The 21,738-nt window shown below is 42.2% G+C and overlaps 2 protein-coding genes across 8 annotated transcripts in view; one reads left to right on the forward strand and one right to left on the reverse strand.

Annotated features, from left to right (window-relative positions):
• The window catches only part of LOC100297099 (P antigen family member 3), a 418,811-nt gene that overhangs the window by 393,710 nt on the left and 3,363 nt on the right, over nucleotides 1–21,738 (forward strand). The window lies entirely within an intron of this gene.
• LOC112441509 (X antigen family member 5-like) lies at nucleotides 895–17,672 on the reverse strand. 7 transcript variants are annotated; one of them, XR_009493566.1, is made up of 5 exons: nucleotides 7,845–9,312; nucleotides 6,862–6,941; nucleotides 6,253–6,418; nucleotides 5,724–5,849; nucleotides 895–1,007 (listed from the first exon to the last, which is right to left on the reverse strand). XR_009493566.1 is itself a non-coding variant. In XM_024988820.2 (5 exons), exons 2-5 carry the CDS (start codon nucleotides 6,931–6,933, stop codon nucleotides 985–987), a joined length of 387 nt encoding a protein of 128 aa, XP_024844588.1. In that variant the 5' UTR covers nucleotides 6,934–6,941; nucleotides 17,609–17,672; the 3' UTR covers nucleotides 895–984. The 7 variants fall into 7 exon arrangements, 6 of the variants coding, with proteins under 6 accessions (XP_024844588.1, XP_024844591.1, XP_024844587.1 ...); XM_024988820.2 differs by lacking the exon at nucleotides 7,845–9,312 and adding an exon at nucleotides 17,609–17,672; XM_024988823.2 differs by lacking the exon at nucleotides 7,845–9,312 and adding an exon at nucleotides 17,449–17,534 and having other exon boundaries at nucleotides 6,253–6,382.

Below are 21,738 nucleotides of genomic sequence, written 5' to 3' on the forward strand. Positions count from 1 at the left end.
CAAGTCAGAAATGTGTGAAAGATATGCTGTGCTATTTGCCATGGAATTTGAAAGCAGTTTTTTTTCCTGTCTCCCTACAACCTTTAACAATGGCTTTGGCATTCCATTTCTCTATAGGGCAGTACAAACATATTACATTTTAAAAAATGTTTCTCTGTCAATGCTTTCATCAGGGACACCATATAAGATATGGGTGGCATATTTTGTAAACCCATTTATTCAAGAGAAGACCAAAGGCTTTTATGAATTTTTTATGTGTGGGTATATATATGTATGTATATGCATTAACATGTAGATTACACCTAAAGAATATGTTATGACCCAATTTTTTTAACCCTAGAAGTGCAAGGGTGGTTTAAATGTATAAGGTTACAAGTGCAATTCACCACATTAATAGAAAAATGGAGGGAAAACAATTCTATGATCATCATAATTGATGCAGTATAAGTGTTTGATGAAAATTAATCTATATTCAAGACAGCAAACTAGGAATAGAATGGAACTTACTGTGATAAAGTATATCTACAAAAAAGCAATGTAAACAGGTTGAAATGGAGAAGATTTTTCATTTCCTATTTGGATAGATGCCGATTATCATCTACTTTAGTCAAGAATATTCTGGCCAGGTTTGTTCAAAGCTGCAAAATGAGGATGGGTTTAAGATTTAAGCCAGTAGAAACTGTTGATATTCAAATATAATTGTATCTTTTGAAAAGCAAAAATAATCTACATCTAAATTTGTGGAATTAATATGCATATTTAGAGTTACTGTTGGACAGAAAATCTATATGCAGACATTCTCTCTCTACATACATCCTCAACTAGACAATAAAAATCACAAACCATGAATTTTCAATAACATTAAATACCCAGGGATAAATTTAACAAAAAATGTGCAATTAGAAAAGGAAACTTTATTGACAGAACTTTAACAGTCAAATACACAACATAAGAACAGCATAGATGGTTTCAGTTTATCTTCTTTCAAGCAAATGGCTGCCCTTCACCTATAATAAACATTTAAAAAGTCACTTAGCAGAAGTTTAGTTCGATGATGGGAGACATATACAAAGTTCACTGCAGTTGTAGTTTTATAAAATGGACTAAAACAGAAACACTAAGGGTGACCTTTGGCTTACCTTCAGTTAATCCTCTCTAGAGATTTTATAGACTTTTCAAGCATATTACCAGTATTTTTAGGGCAATTTATAGATTCAACGCAATCCCTATCAAGCTACCAACAGTATTCTTCACAGAGCTAGAACAAATAATTTCACAATTTGTATGGAAATACAAAAAACCTCGAATAGCCAAAGCGATCTTGAGAAAGAAGAATGGAACTGGAGGAATCAACCTACCTGACTTCAGGCTCTACTACAAAGCCACAGTTATCAAGACAGTATGGTACTGGCACAAAGACAGAAATATTGATCAATGGAATAAAATAGAAAGCCCAGAGATAAATCCACGCACATATGGACACCTTATCTTCGACAAAGGAGGCAAGAATATACAATGGATTAAAGACAATCTCTTTAACAAGTGGTGCTGGGAAATCTGGTCAACCACTTGTAAAAGAATGAAACTGGACCACTTTCTAACACCATACACAAAAATAAACTCAAAATGGATTAAAGATCTAAACGTAAGACCAGAAACTACAAAACTCCTGGAGGAGAACATAGGCAAAACACTCTCCGACATACATCACAGCAGGATCCTCTATGACCCACCTCCCAGAATATTGGAAATAAAAGCAAAAATAAACAAATGGGACCTAATTAACCTTAAAAGCTTCTGCACATCAAAGGAAACTATTAGCAAGGTGAAAAGACAGCCTTCAGAATGGGAGAAAATAATAGCAAATGAAGCAACCGACAAACAACTAATCTCAAAAATATACAAGCAACTCCTACAGCTCAACTCCAGAAAAATAAACGACCCAATCAAAAAATGGGCCAAAGAACTAAATAGACATTTCTCCAAAAAAGACATACAGATGGCTAACAAACACATGAAAAGATGCTCAACATCACTCATTATCAGAGAAATGCAAATCAAAACCACTATGAGGTACCATTTCACACCAGTCAGAATGGCTGCGATCCAAAAGTCTACAAATAATAAATGCTGGAGAGGGTGTGGAGGAAAGGGAACCCTCTTCCACTGTTGGTGGGAATGCAAACTAGTACAGCCACTATGGAGAACAGTGTGGAGATTCCTTAAAAAACTGGAAATAGAACTGCCTTATGATCCAGCAACCCCACTGCTGGGCATACACAGTGAGGAAACCAGAAGGGAAAGAGACACGTGTACCCCAATGTTCATCGCAGCACTGTTTATAATAGCCAAGACATGGAAGCAACCTAGATGTCCATCAGCAGATGAATGGATAAGAAAGCTGTGGTACATATACACAATGGAGTATTACTCAGCCATTAAAAAGAATACATTTGAATCAGTTCTAATGAGGTGGATGAAACTGGAGCCTATTATACAGAGTGAAGTAAGCCAGAAGGAAAAACATAAATACAGTATACTAAGGCATATATATGGAATTTAGAAAGATGGTAACAATAACCCGGTGTACGAGACAGCAAAAGAGACACTGATGTATAGAACAGTCTTATGGACTCTGTGGGAGAGGGAGAGGGTGGGAAGATTTGGGAGAATGGCAATGAAACATGTAAAATATCATGTAGGAAACGAGTTGCCAGTCCAGGTTCGATGCATGATGCTGGATGCTTGGAGCTGGTGCACTGGGACGGCCCAGAGGGATGGTATGGTGAGGGAGGAGGGAGGAGGGTTCGGGATGGGGAACACATGTATACCTGTGGCGGATTCATTTTGATATTTGGCAAAACTAATACAATTATGTAAAGTTTAAAAATAAAATAAAATTGGAAGAATAAAAAAAAATAAAAAAATAAAAAATAAAAATAAAAACACACTACTCTTCCTAGTCATACAAGAAAATAAGGACACTGAGTTCAGAACAAATGAAATCAATGGAACCTATCAGAAGGTAGTTTTCAGTAGAAGACAAAAGTGTGTACACATTCAGTAAAATATCTAACAACAAAAAACACCCTAAGAAAAACAAAATACACAAAAACTGAAACAAAATATCCCAAAAAAGTATCATTTAAATGCACTGGTTTGAAATAATATTCCGAATATAGGATAGCTAAACAGTTGTTCTCTCTGTTACTCCTTATGTGAAGTAAATAAAATGGCCAGTATTACATTTGTTTCTTCTCTACTGTGGAAAAGTGTAGACATTTTCATTTGTTCTAAATGGTTGATATGGTGGTTTTAAGTCGGTTAAACATTTGTCCCCCTTTTTACTTGTGGCCCTCATGTAATTCTAAATGTTTCTTTTCACCCTGGAAAGCATTCCAGTTGGTATAATACATTATATGGTGACACTAATTTTAAGTCATTACTATCACTGGTGACATGGTGACATCAAAATGTGAAGCAGAAATAGGACTGTTTCTCACAGCCACACCAAAAAAAAAGAAAGAAAGAAAGAAAGGAGAGAAGAAAGGGGAGAGCAAGAGGGAGTATGAGTGAGAGAGAAAAGCAAGTAGGAAGAGAGAAAGAAAATCTGGAAAAGCAGATTTTTTGGTTTCTAAATGATAATGGCTTTTGAGAGAAAATTCTGACCAATTTCAAAAGTTCATCCACGGTATTTGTGATGTTTAGTTATTTAGTTACTGTGGGGTATGTTAAATATTTGTTTTTCTACCCTACTATTTCATCAATATTCTGAAAATATTTGAGTGCCAGATTATACCCTGTTTTAATTCTGTAATATACTAACTGTTAGTGTCTTGTTCATATTTCTAATTATGTGTACTTGGGCTTTGTCCATTTTCTTCACAATTATGTAAACTGAGAGGAATCGACTGGCAGTCTGGGGTTGGCAGATACAAACTATTACATTCAGAATGGATAAACAACAAGGTCCTACTATACAGCAGAGGGTACTAATGTCCAATCTCCTGTGATAAATCACAATGGAAAAGAATATTAAAAAATATGTGTGTGTATATATATATTAAAAAATTACGTAAACTAACACATTGTCTTTATTTATTAGTTGAGTTTATTTTCCTCTTCCTAACAATTCATACCTGTCTTTTACTGAGTATCTTTTTCTTTTTCCCTTAGGTTTATTCTGTTGCTCTTTTTCTTACCTTTTATGTTGGATGTAGGATTTTATATTTATGTACCTTGTAATTTATGTATTTTCTTTTTAAATACACACATATTTAGACTAAGATTTTTCTATGAGAACATTTTAATCATGTTCTGTAGTTACTTGAAAGTAGTCTAAAAGTTGTATTTTCATCTAATTTTTCTAATGGATTGGGAAAAAAATGTAAAGTTAAAATATTTAGAAGGCTAATACACAGTAAATTCTTCCCTAACTATGAAGTTCTTCCTTTAAAATCAGAACCATGCAATTCATTGTCAGCAATTTGGAAAACACATATGTGAAAGATACTAAGTTGATTATGCGGGAAGAACTAGAGTTATAATCTTTGGCCTTCAAAACTTTTTAAACTTATGTATCAAAGAAGAAAAATAACATACTTGATATGGTTAGAGACGATTATATCATGAGGCTCAGATTTTTATTAGTTCTTTAAGAGCGAGAGAGGTGTGTATGGCAAAACCATCATAGTATTATAAAGTAATGATCCTCCAATTGAAATAAGCAACCTCCTTCCCCAAGAAAAGACCAAACCTGGGGGCAGGTAGTGTGCTTAGCATACGTATCTTACTCACACCTGCCTTGAATATCACTGACTAAATGCACTCTCAACTTGATCAGCCACAGAAATAGGAAACTGGACGGTCTTTGGCCATTTTATTATTCAGTCATTTCATGATTCCCTGGGGAAAGGATTTAAAATGCAACTGTTTTTTTAAAAGCTAGAGAATTCAGAATTTGAGAGAATTTAACTAACATCAAGCAGAATGTTGGCTCATTTTCTTTTTTAAAAAATTAATTAATTGATTTTAATTGGAGACTAATTACAATATTCTGGTGGGTTTTGCCATACATTGACATGAATCAGCCACAGGTGTACATGTGTCCCCCGTCAGAAAATGAAATCTCAATCCCCCTGTTATAATTTGACTCAAGATGATATTTTATGATAAATACATCATACAAAACAGAGTATTCTTGTATGCATTCCATCAAAGAGAATCAGAGAATGCAAAAATTAGCATTGAAAAATCAGCACCTGCGTGTATCTGTTCTGAATTCACAACTTACATGAGTAAAGTTGAGTTTAGAAGTTAAGGATTTCATAGAATCACACACATTATGCTAAAGCTGGTACTAGAACCTACTTGGATGCCTAAGCATATTTCAAATAAACTGATATTTATTACAAATGCATTCCATATTTGCTACAAGCAGAAATTATAAAAGAACCTGAAAATTATTAGCTGTTGCTTAAAGTACTTATACTCAAGAGAAGAAAATGGTTTCCTTGTTTCATTTTGATATGGCTTTGATCCTGTCCGTTTCTTTATTTGAAGTCTATAAGTCAGGCACTCAGGCATCTGGGGTCTGAACTATCTTTCAAAGAATATGTGAACTCTATTATTAAAATAATAGTAATGTTCCCTCTATATTAGTAAAGATATAATATTCTGAAAAACAGAAACCACATAAATTACTTTCTGAATGGATGACATACCTGCTTCTGGCATTTCACCAGGCTCTGTATTTGATGCAAACTCCTCCCTGACATCAGGACCATCTCCACCTTCACCCCCAGTCTTTGCCAGAGCCAATTGCTGGAGATCAGCTTCCAGGCCAGAATCTTTAAAAAAATGCATCAATTCAGCTGTAAAGCATACAATATAGACAAGGGAATGATGATCTTCATTCCCTCGGTGTTATGAATTAAAAGCCTTAGGTTAGTATGCTAAAAATGTGATGAATAAGAACCTCAGGAGCATTCTTCTGGGAATGTTTTGCTGGAGAAAAAGGAAAGCAGAATTTTCCGAATGTTATTACCATTTTCCTTTTCCAGGGTTGTCCTCAGACACCTTAGTTGCCCCCTTCTCTTTGTCTTGAAAATAAGGGAAAATTTGAGCGACCACACTGACCTGCAAACTATACTCTCCTCAGTTTTTTAGGAACTGTCTGAAGTCCTTTTCTACTGTTTCCTTTCCTCTTCTTACTGATTATGTCTAAAGGCATGACTCATAGATACACTTTACCTTCAAAGGGATCCTTCTCCTCTTCTTCATCACGATTCACTGGATCCTCTCCATGTACTTCCTCCTTTCTAGGTGTGATATCCTGAATCTCAGCTGGCGGTTCCTCTTGTTGAGGTTGCTCAACACTGGGCTGCTGGTCCAAGTAGAGTGTGCATGCAAATAAAACCTTTTTGTTGTTAATACATCTAATAGCATAAATATACATAATACATAGATATATCTGAGCATAAGTAAACCTAACAACATTTTCCCAACACAATTCTATGTACTTACTTTTAATAATGTTACTCTTCACACAGAGATGAATTAGCTCCCATAAGAGTTACCCAGAAAGACTTTGGAAGTTATTTAAATCTATGTTGGGATGGAAGCATGCAGTCTGTTGTTAATAAGCAGGAGGAGGGAGTCACTGGGCACATTTCCAGGGAATTTAACAGTATACTCATCCAGGCAATGCCAGACTATATCTGGATCAATGTTCCTTCCTAAGACAAATTCTCACCCTTTATCAGCATGGAAGACCTTTATCACTGCATCTGTACTACTTAACATCATTTTCTCAAAAATAAACTTGTGCTAGTAGAAAACATCAAATGGCAAGGTACTCACAACCACAGGTTCATCCACCTGGGCGCAATCTTGATTTGTAGGTCCCAATTTTGATGCCACTTGCCCACTCATATTTCTCCCTGAAAGCAGAATATGGTGATTTAGAAAATGTATTTAAGAGTACAGCTATATTTGATCACTTTATGACCATATGTTGACTTATTTTTTTTAATGTGAGAATACTTTCAAAAGAAAACTCTGGTTAAGTATGAGTGTACATGCATTTCAATTACACCAAATACAGTCGCTTGCAAAGCCATTTGTGTCTTTGCAAAGCCAGCAGAGAAATCACCTTAAGGTACAGAAGAAGGCTGAATTTTCGGTAGGACATTTGATTTCACAACAGAATTCTCCATCATGAAGATCTTTAGTGAAATACTGCTAGGAATTTAAAAGCTCAGGACTACTGCTCATGTCACACTCCTATTCACCAGACCTATTTTCCCCAACTCCCTTGGAATTCAGTTGGAACACGAAGAAAGGCTCAGTCTTTACAGCCTGACTATGGCGATTTTCTCAGTGTCTGGGGCTGAGATGAGGCTGCATACAGAGCAACCGGTCCACTTCTCTCTTGGCACCTTACCACAAAACCCGCAATACAGTCACAACCCCACTGCGGTCCGGTTTCTAGGCCTTTCCTTAATCACCCACCCTGCCCCCTGCCCAGGTCCCACTGCCGGCCCCAGATTCTGTGCTCTGTCGTCAGTTCCAGGGCCCCATTGAACCAAATATCTCAAATAGCACCCCCAAGTCTCCCCCCACCATCATCCTACCGCCTGCCCTCCTCTGCCCACTGCCCTTCCTCTCCGCCCACCAAGGCAAGAAGTATGGCGTCGCAACACTTGTGAGGAGAAAGATGACTACCTTGAGGGCCTTCCTCCTCAAAGGCCCTAGATGGCACTGCCCGACCAGCGCGAAACTCACTGGCTACCCTCGCACGCACACACACTTAAATTCCAGACAGGACAGACCTGTGAACCTACCTGGTGAGTCTCAAGTAGTGAGAAAGAACCGGGACTGAATAAACAGACCCGTCTCACGCCCAACGCTCCTCACAGATCGCTCAGGAAGGCGTATGCGCACCAAGGCGCATGCGCAGCAACGGATGCGCCCGCACACACTGCGCATGCTCACTGAGTTGGGCGTGTGCAGTGCAGGTTGCCGGAGAAGGCAATGGCACCCCACTCTAGTACTCTTGCCTGGAAAATCCCATGGATGGAGGAGCCTGGTGGGCTACACAGTCCATGGGGTCGCTAAGAGTCGGACACGACTGAGCAACTTCACTTTCATTTTTCACTCTCATGCATTGGAGAAGGAAATGGCAACCCACTCCAGTGTTCTTGCCTGGAGAATCCCAGGGACAGGGGAGCCTGGTGGGCTGCCGTCTATGGGGTCGCACAGAGTCGGGCACGACTGAAGTGACTTAGCAGCAGCAGTGCAGGTTGCGGTTTTCCCGCCATTGAGGTGGAGTCCTGGAACCGCAGCGTCTCTGGTGGATGAGAAAGGGGCTTGAAGACTATATTTTTTTCCTTCCAGTGCAGTCTTTCTTATGCATCCACAACCTGTGGTGATAGGTAGTCCTAGGTTACCCTTAGTGGAGAATGTGTCTCAGAAAGACAGTCATGACAGAAATACATATTACGTTTTTTAATACCTATTTTTATACATGCTCTGATGAAGCATTTCCTTCGTTGCTTCTGGGTTTTCCGTCATACTCCCAATGGCTTTACTCACTTCCATGGAATAAGTACATAAATAGATGCCTCTGTTTCCACTTTTTGCTTGGTGCACTGCACATTTAAATCTCTGAACTGGTAACTAGTTTCTCTGAGTATACCTCTGGTTCCTATACAGTATTGTTCCTTTAGCATCGGACTTCACTTTCACCACCAGACACATCCACAGCTCGGTGTTGTTTCCACTTTGGCTTAGCCGTTTCATTCCTTCTGTAGCTATTTCTGCATTCTTCTCCAGTACCACATTCTTCTTTTTCTATTATCGCAGGAATTTTCGTACTTACTAGGAGTTTTAATTTTACCCAATTTTACCCAAGAGAAAGGAAAACATGTACACACAAGGACCTTTACTCAAATATTCTACTCATGTACTCCTAATAGCCAAAACTAGAAACAGCCCAAGTATTCAACAACTGGTATAAACATGAAAGAAAAACAAAAGAGAATACTCGTACAAAAGAACACTACATGGTATTTAAAAAGGAACTACTAATGCGTGTAACAGCAAGGATGCATCTCAGCTGTGCCAATGACAGATGTCAGACACAGAAAGCTATGTATTATATGATTTCATGTCAATGGATTTCTGGAAAAGCACAACTATAGGCAGAGAAAGATATCTGTGGTTGCCAGGGTATAGGAGTGGAGGAAGGAGTCTGAATGCAAATAACCCAAGGGAGCATTTTCAAACCAATGGGACGTTTTCTACATTTTTTGTGGTAGCATTTACACAATGGTATGCATATGTCAAAACTTGACAAACGGTAATGCTTTAAAGCACTGACTTTTATTGTATATAAATTATATCTCAATACTTCTCACTTTTTAAAAAAAGGATCTTTTAAGTATGTAAATACTGGTTATTGTATCGATCTAGACCTTGAGCTCATAAATATAAAAATCTTATTTGAAATTCTTCCCAGACCTGGCCAACTTCCAGGATTCCCCATGACACCTTTGTACCCTTATGATAGGACAAAGAAACCTGGTCTTAACCAGGTTAACAATTCCATCTCCTTCACCTCAAGTCAACGTTCTTGCTGAGTTCTGTCCATTTTACTTTGAAAATGTCTAATGCATCTTCTTTTTCCCATGTCCAACACATCTGCTCTAGTCCAAAGCTCCCCTCCATTTAATTGTCAACCCCCTTCTAAGGGGTCTCTCACATCCACTCAGGGTGACTGTCTCCCACTCACCACCCTCTCCCTCCCTCTCTTACAGTTCCAGAACTGTTTATGACTTTCTAGATAAAGGCTACTGTCCTACACAGGAACTGGAAAGTATGGTCTAGCCCTTGCCCATCTTGCTAACATCATGGAAAGTAGAGAATCCTCTTCTTGTCTCTCTTATTGGGCTTCATTCATGCCCTCCACTTTCTCAAGCTTAGATTGTCCCATATTTCTGAAGCCTCCAGTTAGTAGACTCCTTCAAGCTAGGCTTCAACAGTATATGGAACGAGAACTTCCAGATATACAAGCTGGTTTTGAAGAGGCAGAGAAACAAGAGATTAAATTGCAACCTTCATTAGATCATGGGGAAAGCAAGGGAATTCCAGAAACACATCTACTTCTCCTTCATTGACTAGACTACCTCAAGGCCTCTGACTGTGTGGATCACAACAAACTGTGGAAAATTCTTAGAGATGGGACTACCAGACAAGCTGACCTGTCTCCTGAGAAACCTGTATGAGGGTTAAGAAGTAACAGTTAGAATAAAACATGGAACAACGGACTGGTTCAAAATTGCGAAAGGAGTAAGACAAGGTTGTATAGAGTCACCCTGCTTATTCAACTTACATGCAGAGCACATCATGGGAAATGATGGGCTGGATGACTCACAAGCTGGAATCAAGGTTGCTGGCAGAAATATCAAGAAGCTCAGACATGCAGATCATAGCAGTTTAATGGCAGGAACTGAAGAGGATCTAAAGAACCGCTTGATGAGGGTGAAAGAGGAGAGTGAAAAGGCTGGCTTAAAACTCAACATTCAAAAATATAAGATTATGGCATCCAGTCCTATCATTTCACGGAAAACAGAAGGGGCGCAGTGGATACACGGACAAATTTAATTTTGGAGGCTCTAAAATCACCGTGCATGGTGATTGCTGCCATGAAATTAAGACACTTGATCCTTGGAAGAACAACCATGACAAAGCTAGTATGCATGCATGCTCATTGCTTCGTTGTGTCTGACTCTTTATGACCCCATGGACCGTAGCCTGCCAGGTGCCACTGTCCATGGGATTCTCCAGGCAAGAATACTTTAGTGGATTGCCATGCCCTCCTCCCATGGGGCATGGCAGGGCATCTTCCCAACCCAGGGGTGAAACCCTTGACTCCTGCATCCCATGCATTGCAGGGAGATTCTTTTTTTTTTTTCTTGTCACTTTATTTTTTAATTAAAGGATAATTGCTCTACAGAATTTTGTTGTTGTCTGTCAAACATCAACAAGAATCAGCCATAGGTACACCCATGAGGCGAATTCCTTACCACTGAGCCACCAAGGAAGCCCATGTCAAAGCTAGACAGCATAGTATAAAGCAGAGACATCACTTTACAGACAAAGGTCCGTATAGTCAAAACTATGGCTTTTTCAGTAGTCATGTACAGATGTGTGAGTTCGATCATTAAGAAGGCTGAGTGACAAAGAATTGATGCTTTTGGTTTGTGGTGCTGGAGAAGACACTTGAGAATCCGTCGGACATGAATTTGAACAAACTATGGCAGATAGTGGAGGACAGAGGAGCCTGGGGTGCTACAGTCCATGGGGTCTCGTGCAAAGAGTGGTACACGACCAAGCGACTGAAAACGAACAACCACCACCACCTTACCTTTGCGTTTCCCTGTGCCAAAGAATTGATGCTTTTGAACTGTGGTGTTGGAGAAGACTCTTGAGAGTCCCTTGGACTGCAAGGAGATGCAACCAGTCCATTCTGAAGGAGATCAGTCCTGGGTGTTCTTTGGAAGGAATGATGCTAAAGCTGAAACTCCAGTACTTTGGCCACCTCATGAGAAGAGTTGACACATTGAAAAAGACTCTGATGCTGGGAGGGATTGGGGGCAGGAGGAGAAGGGGAAGGCAGAGGATGAGATGGCTGAATGGCATCACTGATTCGATGGACGTGAGTCTGGGTGAACTCCGGGAGTTGGTGATGGACAGGGAGGCCTGGCGTGCTGCGATTCATGGGGTCGCAAAGAGTCGGACATGACTGAGGGACTGAACTGAACTCAACTGAACTGAACGTGCCACAGCCCCACTTTCAACAGGGCTAAGAAGTTTCTGTGTCTGTCAGTGCTGAAGGCTGAGACTTATGTCTTTACAGACTCAGCGCCCCCTGCTTAGGGTTGATGGTGGGTCCTTAGAACACTCATCACTCCCTCCCAGAGCTCAGAGCACGGAGCCTTCTCACAACAGTAATGGAGCACCCTGCCTGCTACAGAAATGGGAATCGTAGCTGTTTAGCCTCTCTTAATATGTTTTCTCCCTTTGCGTTGAGTTCACTTCCACATTTCTTCTTTGAGTCACCAAATCAAACTCTTCTCATCCCCAACTGGTTACTGTAACAAGCTGCAGCTGCATCTTTATCAAGGACGGTGCATGTACCCCCTGCGCTATGTATTTTCTTCCTCATTTCCCATCAGAATCTGTCGACTCCCAGACATCACAAAAAGGGCTCCAGATCACCCACAAAAGGGGCGGTGCTGCAGGGGAGGCTGTGACTCTCGTCCACAGCCTGAGTCAAAGCAGGACTGTGTTATAAGTGTCACCAGCTGCCCCAATGCATCATGGGAGCCAAAAGAGCAATGGTCTGAAAGTCCTAACACAGACACTTATGTGGAAGGAACACCAGTGTCTTCCTAGGGACCTGTGAGTTGTTGTTTGGTTTGGGCCTTTAGAGTCAGTGACCGTTTTCACATCACTTGCAGGCTTAGCTAACCTTCCATCAGGACCTCTCTCCTCCCCTACAGCCCCCTACCTACTGTACCAAAAATCATACTTCTGACTTCAGTGTGCCAATTGGGTTTTCACCTGGCACAGATACCAATACAATTTTTTATGCTGAAACCTCAAGATACCTGAAGAAAACGAGTTTTCAGAAAGTCCATCTTTCAATTATAATAGGAAAACTGCCTATGTAACAATGAAGATACAACAAATTAAAATATTAATAAAATGTTATTTGGAAATTATCTAGAATGCCACACTTAAGAGAAAAAAAATTTAACACCTGGTCTATTGCCTTTCAGGTCGAATCTGCATTTAAGAAAATTAGGAGATGGGCGAGGTAATGTCTTCATGATATTGTATTTGTTGTTCTGTTTATCATTACATTATTTCTATGGTTATGCTACTTTCCAGAATGATGAGGGTGCTCCACTAATGTCTGTCTCGGCAAATACATGTTTAGAGCTTGATATGGACTAGGAACTGTTCTCTGTGATCTTTACATGTTGACATGACACCCCATGGACTTTCGTGCACTTAGGAGGAACTGTGTTCAATCCATATGCAGATCCATCGTAGTGTTTCATGTGGATGGACATGTTGATCTGCCTTCTGACCCACAGTAGACTAGACACTGCACTGTATTCCAGACTGGGAGTCAGATACCACGCCTGTCTGTTTCTTTCTGGCCTGGGCACCAATCTGTCTCAGCTCTTGCCAGCTAGGTGACTTTTTGCAAATTCATTCACCCATTAACGTCTGTGTGTCTCCACTCCTCAACTGCAGAAAGGGATGATAGCATTAAAAATGCTCACCTTACAGTGTTGTTATGAGTACTCAAAGACTTTTGAGTACATATGGAGTACATATGCACATTGTGTACATATGGAGAGCTAAGCACGATCCAGAAGGGTGAGCTCTCTCTTCACTTCCGTTTCTGCTTCTACTCATATGCCCCTGTCCCTGCCCCCATGCTTTTACCTCCCCAATCCCAACTGATCTGTGTCGTCTCTGATCTGTGCCCCTGTCTTCAGACTCTGCATCCCAAAACACAGCTGAACATCTCCTCATGATTTACCTTGGAAAATATCCATATCATCACCCTTGGATTAAACAATCATGAGTATTAGTGGAAGAAATAAGAAACACAACAAAACTGGAAATGTGAAAACCACACAAGAAATAAAGCATTACTGATGATCGTTTGACTATTAACATTTTCATATCTTCATCAGATTCAGATCTTCAGATTTGATTGAGAATTAGACTTGATAAAAGGCCTTTTAATTTCCCTGGGCAATGTTTTTAAAAATTTATATACTAATGTTCTATAACTGTCCAGTGACCACTTGCTTTCCCGTCATGATGCAAATCCTATGAAGAGGTCATTAGACATCTAACTTCACATAGAATATTCACTAAACTTTTTCATACGAGCACATGATGAAACCCAAATATTTCCTCTAAGCTTCACAATATCCCCATAAGAAGAGGGGGATACTCATTGTGCTAAAAAAAACAAAACAAAACCAAAACCCCCCCTCATACCTCATACACTCCATTCTTGAGGCCCTGAAAGGCCTGAAATGATAGTGCAAGGTCCATGCAGTGTGTCAAAGGTGGTCTTGACATTGTGTCTCTGGGACGATTTCCAGGGAAATGTGGAACAGCAATAATATTAACAACAGTGATAACAACAGTTAGAATTGACTTGGAACGTGCCATATGGCACGTACTGTCCTGACAATTTCTCATGTCTTAACACGGTCAGTGGTCTACACTGCCCCATGAAGTAGTTAAATTTACTCGAAGCTAGTGTTTCCATGTGGTTAAAAGAGGAATGAGGCACAGAGGCACTACGTAACTTGTTCACTGTCGCCCAGCAGTAAGGGAGCCACAGGTCTGGATGCCCCGTGGAAAACTCTGGGTGTATTTATTTATTCAGTCAAGGGTAAGATCCAACAGCTACAGCAAAATATGTACAATAACAGCTACCACATAAAAAAATTGATCTTACATCATAGAAATGCACACTAAATGGAAATCTGATTTCTTCAGAAATCTTTCAAATGGAGTCTTGACAAGACTGGCATCAGGATGTTTTGTAGAAATGGTGGTCTACAAACAAGAGCCTCCTCAGAACAGCAGACAGCATGTCAGTGAGTCTCCTAGACTGGAGGTCTTGGGTTTGTGCATCAGAGAAGGCAGGAAACCCCTGTCACATGCTCTCAATAGAAACAGAGCCTGGCCGCAGGCAAAATAAGACCATGCCTCTGCTCCGGTAGTGCCTAGACAAGTTGTCCATGTCAATCAGAACTGAGGAATTCTTCTAAAAAGTGCAGATACCATGATCTACACTCAGTGACTCTCACTCAGTGCATCTACAACAGTGCCCTAGAATCTGTGAGATTTCACTACACTTGGGAAACTCAGGGACTTTATTAAACCCCTTTGGTAGTGAGACTGTCAGCAAAATAAGGAAAATAGAGATCGGAACAGATATTAGAAAAAACATATAGATAATCAACAAAACCCAAAGCTGGCTCTTTCAAAAGGTCAATATGAATTCATAAGTTTCCACCCATAAGAATTTTAAAAAAAAGATAACTAAAGACAAAATTTACCAATATCAGGAAAGAAATAGGTTACAGATTCCACATTTCCTAATCCAATCATTTCATCAAGGTGAATTGGGCCAAATCCAAGCAATGTGATGAAACCACTCGTTTTCTTTCTCATTGTCCTCCAGCTTCCCCTTCCTGCCTCTCTCCTTTGCCCCATTTCCTTTCTCCTTCTTAAGTCCTGCCCTCCATCAAGAGGAGCAATATTATGAGGCGTGATTCCCATGCCTCATAATCCCATGATTATAACTGATGTCCGCTGCTTGGCTGACATTCAGCGTGGATGCTATCATCCCGGTAGCTGGTACACTGAAGCTCTCTGTCTCTCATGATGGACCAGAAGGTTTCACTCTAATTTCAAGTATAGGTAGGAGAGAAGGTGCAGGGCACATGTTGGAGCCTTGAGTCCTTCATCTAAGAAATGCAGAAGACCACAAACTGTGGGAGAAACAGAAATAGCAGCACCAGGCCCCTTTCAAGGAGAGCTATGTGCCAAACACAGCACATCACAGGATTCCTTGACATTCAGGAGCACGCCAAGTAGATTTCCATGCCAGGACTGTTGCATTTATTGTTCCTTCTGCGTGGAATGCTCTTCTCTTAGGTAACCCCACAGCCTGCTCCCTTACTTCCTCCAGATCTCTACTTACTTGCAGTCTTTCAGGGAGTCCTTCCCTCATTATCTCAAATAAAATTATAACATCATACCTACATACACCCTTTCCCCTGATCTAGAAATATCTATCTTCATAGTGCCTGCCACCCTTGATTATTTACTGACCGCCAAGTCTATGAAATGAGAGACTTGGTTGGTTTTGTCCTGTCACAAACTCCTCCAATAGTGTGCAGGTCTATGGCAGGTGCTCAGAAAACATTTGCTGAAGGACAGTCTGGAGCCAGGCCCTTACACACATTGCTAACATGCACAGGTAGCCTCCAAGATGGGCACTGGCCCCATTGTATTAATTATGATACAAACTGAGATTTCAGGAGACAAGTGATACACTCAACAACACACAGTCAGCATGTCAGGTTCCAGGCTTCAGAATCATATCTGCCAGCTTCCAAATCCTCAGTTCCCGGACAGAGACCTCACAGCCAAGAATATAAGAGGTTTTATATCTAACACAAAGACTCCAAACAGCTCAGATAGATACCCAGAGACACCAAAAAGAGCTCACTGAATCTCTGCACAGAGAGTGCACAACTCGTCTCAGACCCTCAAACACAACAGAGACCATAACCATACACACTGTGACAAAGACCCTCCAAACAGACCAAAGTCTTCCAGACAGAAACAAACGAGAACTGCACAGATACTTCACATCATGGAGACTGACTCCCAAACCACTGAGACACTTACCGACCTAACACAAAACCCCCTAAACAGAAAGACAGAAGTTTTAATAACTCAAGAACATCATATAACCTTAAGATAAAGTTCCCAGGCAAATGAAAAACTTGCCACCTGTGCATAGATCCCCAAGCAGCTGATAGTTTACACCTTTACACTGACCCATCCTTAAAGCAGCACAGAGGCATCACAACTTCGGACCCAGAATCAAAAGCTCAGTGATCTCACATTCTGGGGTGCAGATGCCTACACAGAGATCTCACACCCAGGGACTGAAAGGCCAGCAAGCTCCAAAGATGCACATCCTGGTATACAGGCACACATCCTAGAGGCTTTGTATTATGGCTCGAAAAATCCACTCAGATCAAATATCCCATCACTCACAACCCCGCCCAAAGGCTCAAGGGGATCAAATGTACCGAAGCAGCACCTGTGTTGTCACACGTAGCAAAACACAATCCCAAGCTGCCAGATCCAGGTTATTCTCCAGGGAGAGACACCAAAATCAGGGACCTCCCCCTGGACATGAGTTGCATGCATTTGTGTGAATGACCGTGCGCTGTCACAGACTGAGCGAGAGCTGAACAAGACTGAAACGCCATCACCATGCACAGCCAGCCAGTGCGCCAAACCTCGCCACTAACCAGGGCACCTATTAGACCCCTTCTGGAAAAGCACTAAAACGCGGAGGAAAATTGCATGCTCTGAAAAGTCGCGCACGCCAACGCAGGCACACGCGTACACAGGCGCCTCTCGCCCTCAGTGCCTGTTCTGTGACCACACTGCCTGCAACCACTCGGTGGCCAATCACTGCCCAGAACGCTTCCCTGACTCCACACCCAAACCGACAGCCAGTCTCTTGCTCCGTAGTGGTCCCACCAACCAAGGGGTGGAGTTGAAAAAGAGACGAAGAAAGTTTCCGCTTAATACCTGTGTCCATTCGGATTCAAAAGCAGTGGGAAGACGAAGAGGAGCGAATGGGGATGGACCCAGTGGCGCCGTGAGTGCCGCCGCAGGGAACTGTGGTCCATGCCTGACCGGGTGTAAGGGGATCCTCTCTCTGTTGTCACACGCCCTCTCCCAATGGTACCTTTCAGAGTGGGTGATCTTACTGCTACTCCTCAGTGGTACATCCCAGGACAGAACTGTTTCATCTCGCGTGCCCTTTGCTGGTGGGATTGGGGAACAGCAGATGTAGATGCCTGTGGGCCATTCCAGGAGGATCCGTAAAGGGCAGAAGGGCAAGGTTAGGGGGAAAACCCCACAGATTCCTGCAATTTTGGACTCAGAAAAAAGTCTTCATAAACTGAAGATTACATCTCTATGGGGATCATTGTCTAACAGAGAACACTGAAAGCATTTTATCTATGCTGGGCATTGTGCTTGTTTGTGCTTTCCTGTTCAATACAGAATAGGTCTCATGCGGGAAAGCCAGCCGCTGTCCCCCAAGGGGCAGGATAGATAAAGCTTCCCACTGGGATCTGCAGGCCTGGCGTGGGAAAGCCCTCTGTCGCTGACTGCGAGTAATATGTGGAAGAGACAACAGGACCTTCCATTGTGTTAGGAAAGGGGTCAACTCCGAGGGGACCCAAGGACACCACTATGTAGGTGAGATAAAGACAATGGCTTTGTCACCATCTTGTCATCCCTGAATATGTTCCCTAGCAGGATCCTCAGCCTGTCTAGCTATGCCTCTCTCAGCAAGTTTAAATTTGTGTATTCATTCCATCATTCATTCATTCTCTCCAAAGCATGTGTCAAGCACAACTCTGTGTGTTAGGAAAGAGAAAATCAACCTTTTCCTCATGGAGCTTACATTCTGTTGGGATCATGTGGTCCCCAAATACAAGTAATGTATCAGGTGTTTGTAACTGCCACGATTAACATTAAATCGGGATAGTGAAATAGAGAGAGGGGATGATATCTAGAAAGAGTGGTCAGGGAAGTTCTAAGATTGTGACATTTGAGCAAAAGCCTAGAGGAGATATGCGTATCTGGGAGAAAAGTATCCTAGACAGAGGTAAGGCCAGTGGAAAAGCTGGGGAGTAGAACCCTGTGTAGTGTGTATGAAAACAGTGAGGAGGGCAATGTGACAGGCACAGCATGATGGAGGGAGAATGAGGAGATTGGGTGACAGAAGTGATGAAGGCCAGGTCCCTTGGGCCTTCTGGCCATTGGGAGGATTTTGACTTGAACCACAGGAGGGTTCTTGTCAGAGAAGTCCCCAGGCTTCTTTCCAAGGCCCAGAGCACCACATGATTGTTGAGGAGCTCTTGGTTGATTTGAAGAAAAACCCTTCCCCACCCCTTCTGCAGCTGAGCATGCCTTTCCTGGAATCCCCTACACTCAAGAGGAATGCCTCCTCCTGCTCCGAGTGAACATTCTTGTCAACTGATGATACCCTCAGGAGAGACAGGGCAAAGACCCTCTTGGTGTGAGTGAGGCCACACTGAGTCTTGCAAAGGCAAAGAGAGATGATATAAGAGGCACAGAGATGGCAGGGAGAAAGACAAAGATAGAGCATTAGACAGGGACGGAGAGACTACTTCTGGCACTAAACTGTCCTCACTTAGTTAGCCCAAGCCCTGCTACTGGATGATGTACAGTACATTTTCTCTATAGGAGAAAAGAAGCTCCTCCCCTGGGACTCTCTCTAGGGAATGACTCAGTTGCCCATGGCCTGGGCTGCCGGGGTCCAGCCCCAGTGGTCCAGGGAATTCGAAGCGGGGACGGCGTCAGGGTCAGGAAACAATTGCTTAATTAAACGTTAATTAAGGATATAAAGAGTGGTTAAATAAGGATAGCTCAGTGAGGAAATTCAGTGGAGAAAAGAGGCTGAATAATTAAGCCAGAAGGTGAGAGAAAGAACGACATGGGGAGACCAAGTTTCGGTGAACAAGGCCCGCACTTTATTTTCCAAAGTAGTTTTTATAACTTAAGTTATGCACAGAGGATAATGGGGGAAGGGGTAGAGTCATGCAGTAAGCCAGGCTTTCTTCCTGCAAACTTATCATATGCAAAAGTTTAGATGATTTGCATCATCTTCTGGCCCGGAGGCCTGTTAACATTTTAAGACCCTTTCTTCAGAAAACTTATTTTTCTCTAAAAGTGATTAGTCAGGCACCACCCTCTAAAAGCATTAGATAAAGTTGCATTCCTATTGGGCAAAGGTGTGGTGGGCTATAACAAGAAAAAGAATTAACTCAAGGGTCCAAGGTTACAAACATTAAAGCTATTACTTACACCAATGATATTAATTAATACACTGCCAGGGACACAGCAGGTAAGGGATATGGGGACTTAGCAGCAAACATTGGCCCAACAAGTGAAAAACCCTTCACCAATACAATTTCTAATCAATCTTTTAACTGCTCAAAGGAATCTGTATTTAGACAGTTTAGAACATCTCATGCCTCTCACAGTTGTGAGGCTTTGAACAATCACATGTGGCCTGAAGAACCTATTCAGGAGAGAGATGGTGGTGGGGGATAGCCCCCTGTACAGTCAGAGGTGTAGGTGAGAGCACAAAGCAGTAAAGTAGGCAGACTCTGGTTTTGGGGGTAGATGCTCGAGAATTTCCAGGGAGACTCCTGAGGCTCGATCCCGCCTTTGTGTATGCCGAGCCTGCTTCCTCATGACCTTTACCACGGGCAGAGTTCCTTACACTGGCTCCCAGCACTGGGCCTTAATCATGCTCCCTTCATCCACATCAGGGGCCTCTGCCCATCAAGACAAGGACATGCTCCATTCCTGGGGAGGCACATGCTGTACACAGGGTCCCTCAAAACCTATCCTGCCCAGACTGCCCTCCTGCTGATCTCACTGCCAATGACTCCATTAATGGGGGAAAGAGAGGTAGGGATCTCTGCATTTGTGGTAGAACCTCATGCAAATTGGGGAATGTGAGATTTCTCCCCAGCTGCTTGGAGGCTCACTCTGTACCTTCCCATACCATGTCCCCAGGGAATGTGAAGATTACATGCCACACAATCAGGTAAGAAGCTAGGTGTGTCATGGGAGACATAGAGACGTATCCTGACAGTGAGTCAGTCATAGGGTCCTTCCAGCCCTGTGAAAATGCCCCCCTCCTCCACTACCTGGCCAGGGTTGTGCTAATTCTTCTCTGCCTCCTCCAAGGAGCCCAAGCTTACATCCAATTCCTCCCTCCTCATGACCTGAGACCTTCCATCTGCACAGGGCCTTGGGCTCCCATCTGCTAACGGTGCCCTCCTTGTTGTGGTTGGGCAGATGGACCGAGGGAGTGTGTGTACACAGTTTCTCTGTCACAAGGCCCCTATCAAGGGTGGTAGTCATATCAGCAAGTATTGCTCTTAATAGGATTATTACCTGGCTTCTGTGACCTGTGCATTAGCACCCTCTCTGAGGATGGGCCCCAAGCTTTTATCTCTGTAGAGAGGCATGGTAGAAATCTTAGCAAATGTGACATCACAGGCCTACTTCTAAGACCCATGATACGTGGGGACCCTACAGTCTTCCTCTTAAAACTATTCTCATATGCAGATACATGAACAGCTGCATGGCCCAATCCTCTGGACAAAGGACCCCCGAAATAGTTTTGAATTTCATGCCCTGGACAGAGATCTGCAAACAGTTCAGACTGCTCATCCTGGACACCAACCCCAAAAGCTCTAATAGGTCACACCTGAGGACACAGATGCACTCCAGCTCAGAAATGCCAACTGTGCCTCGGATAAATTAGGATCCCTAATGAGAAAACAGCCATTGCCTCACAGCCAGTTCTACAAGGTTAACTTGTAACCTCTGTGGTCCTGAATGACACTGCAATCTGAAGAATTCTGGGTGACAAACAGAAAGGCACACTGTGCTTTGGACAAACTGGCCCTTATTTAGTCACACAGCTTCCTCAGGAAAAGGTTCAGTGACCCCCAGATCTTGCCCCCCCCACACAAAAGCATGAAATGATTAACTTGCAATGTCTCTGATCTTGTGTTTCACAGTAATCTTTTGCCAGTATTCATGCTAGACTTCATGTATTTCGTAGGCCAAACTCATATTGTCTTCACTGTTAAATCCTCAGAGCAGTGTTCTCAGAGCTAACGGAGGAGCTGTGTCCCGGGATATAGTCCCCAGGAGACCAGCAATCCAACCTAAACTCACAACTCTTAAGAGATCATATCAAAAATGAAACAGGAAACATTTCTTCTTCTTGAGTCAATAAGTACTTAGCAAAGCTAATAA

This window comes from Bos taurus, chromosome X, assembly GCF_002263795.3.
Source record: "Bos taurus isolate L1 Dominette 01449 registration number 42190680 breed Hereford chromosome X, ARS-UCD2.0, whole genome shotgun sequence".
Taxonomy (NCBI): Eukaryota; Metazoa; Chordata; class Mammalia; order Artiodactyla; family Bovidae; genus Bos; species Bos taurus.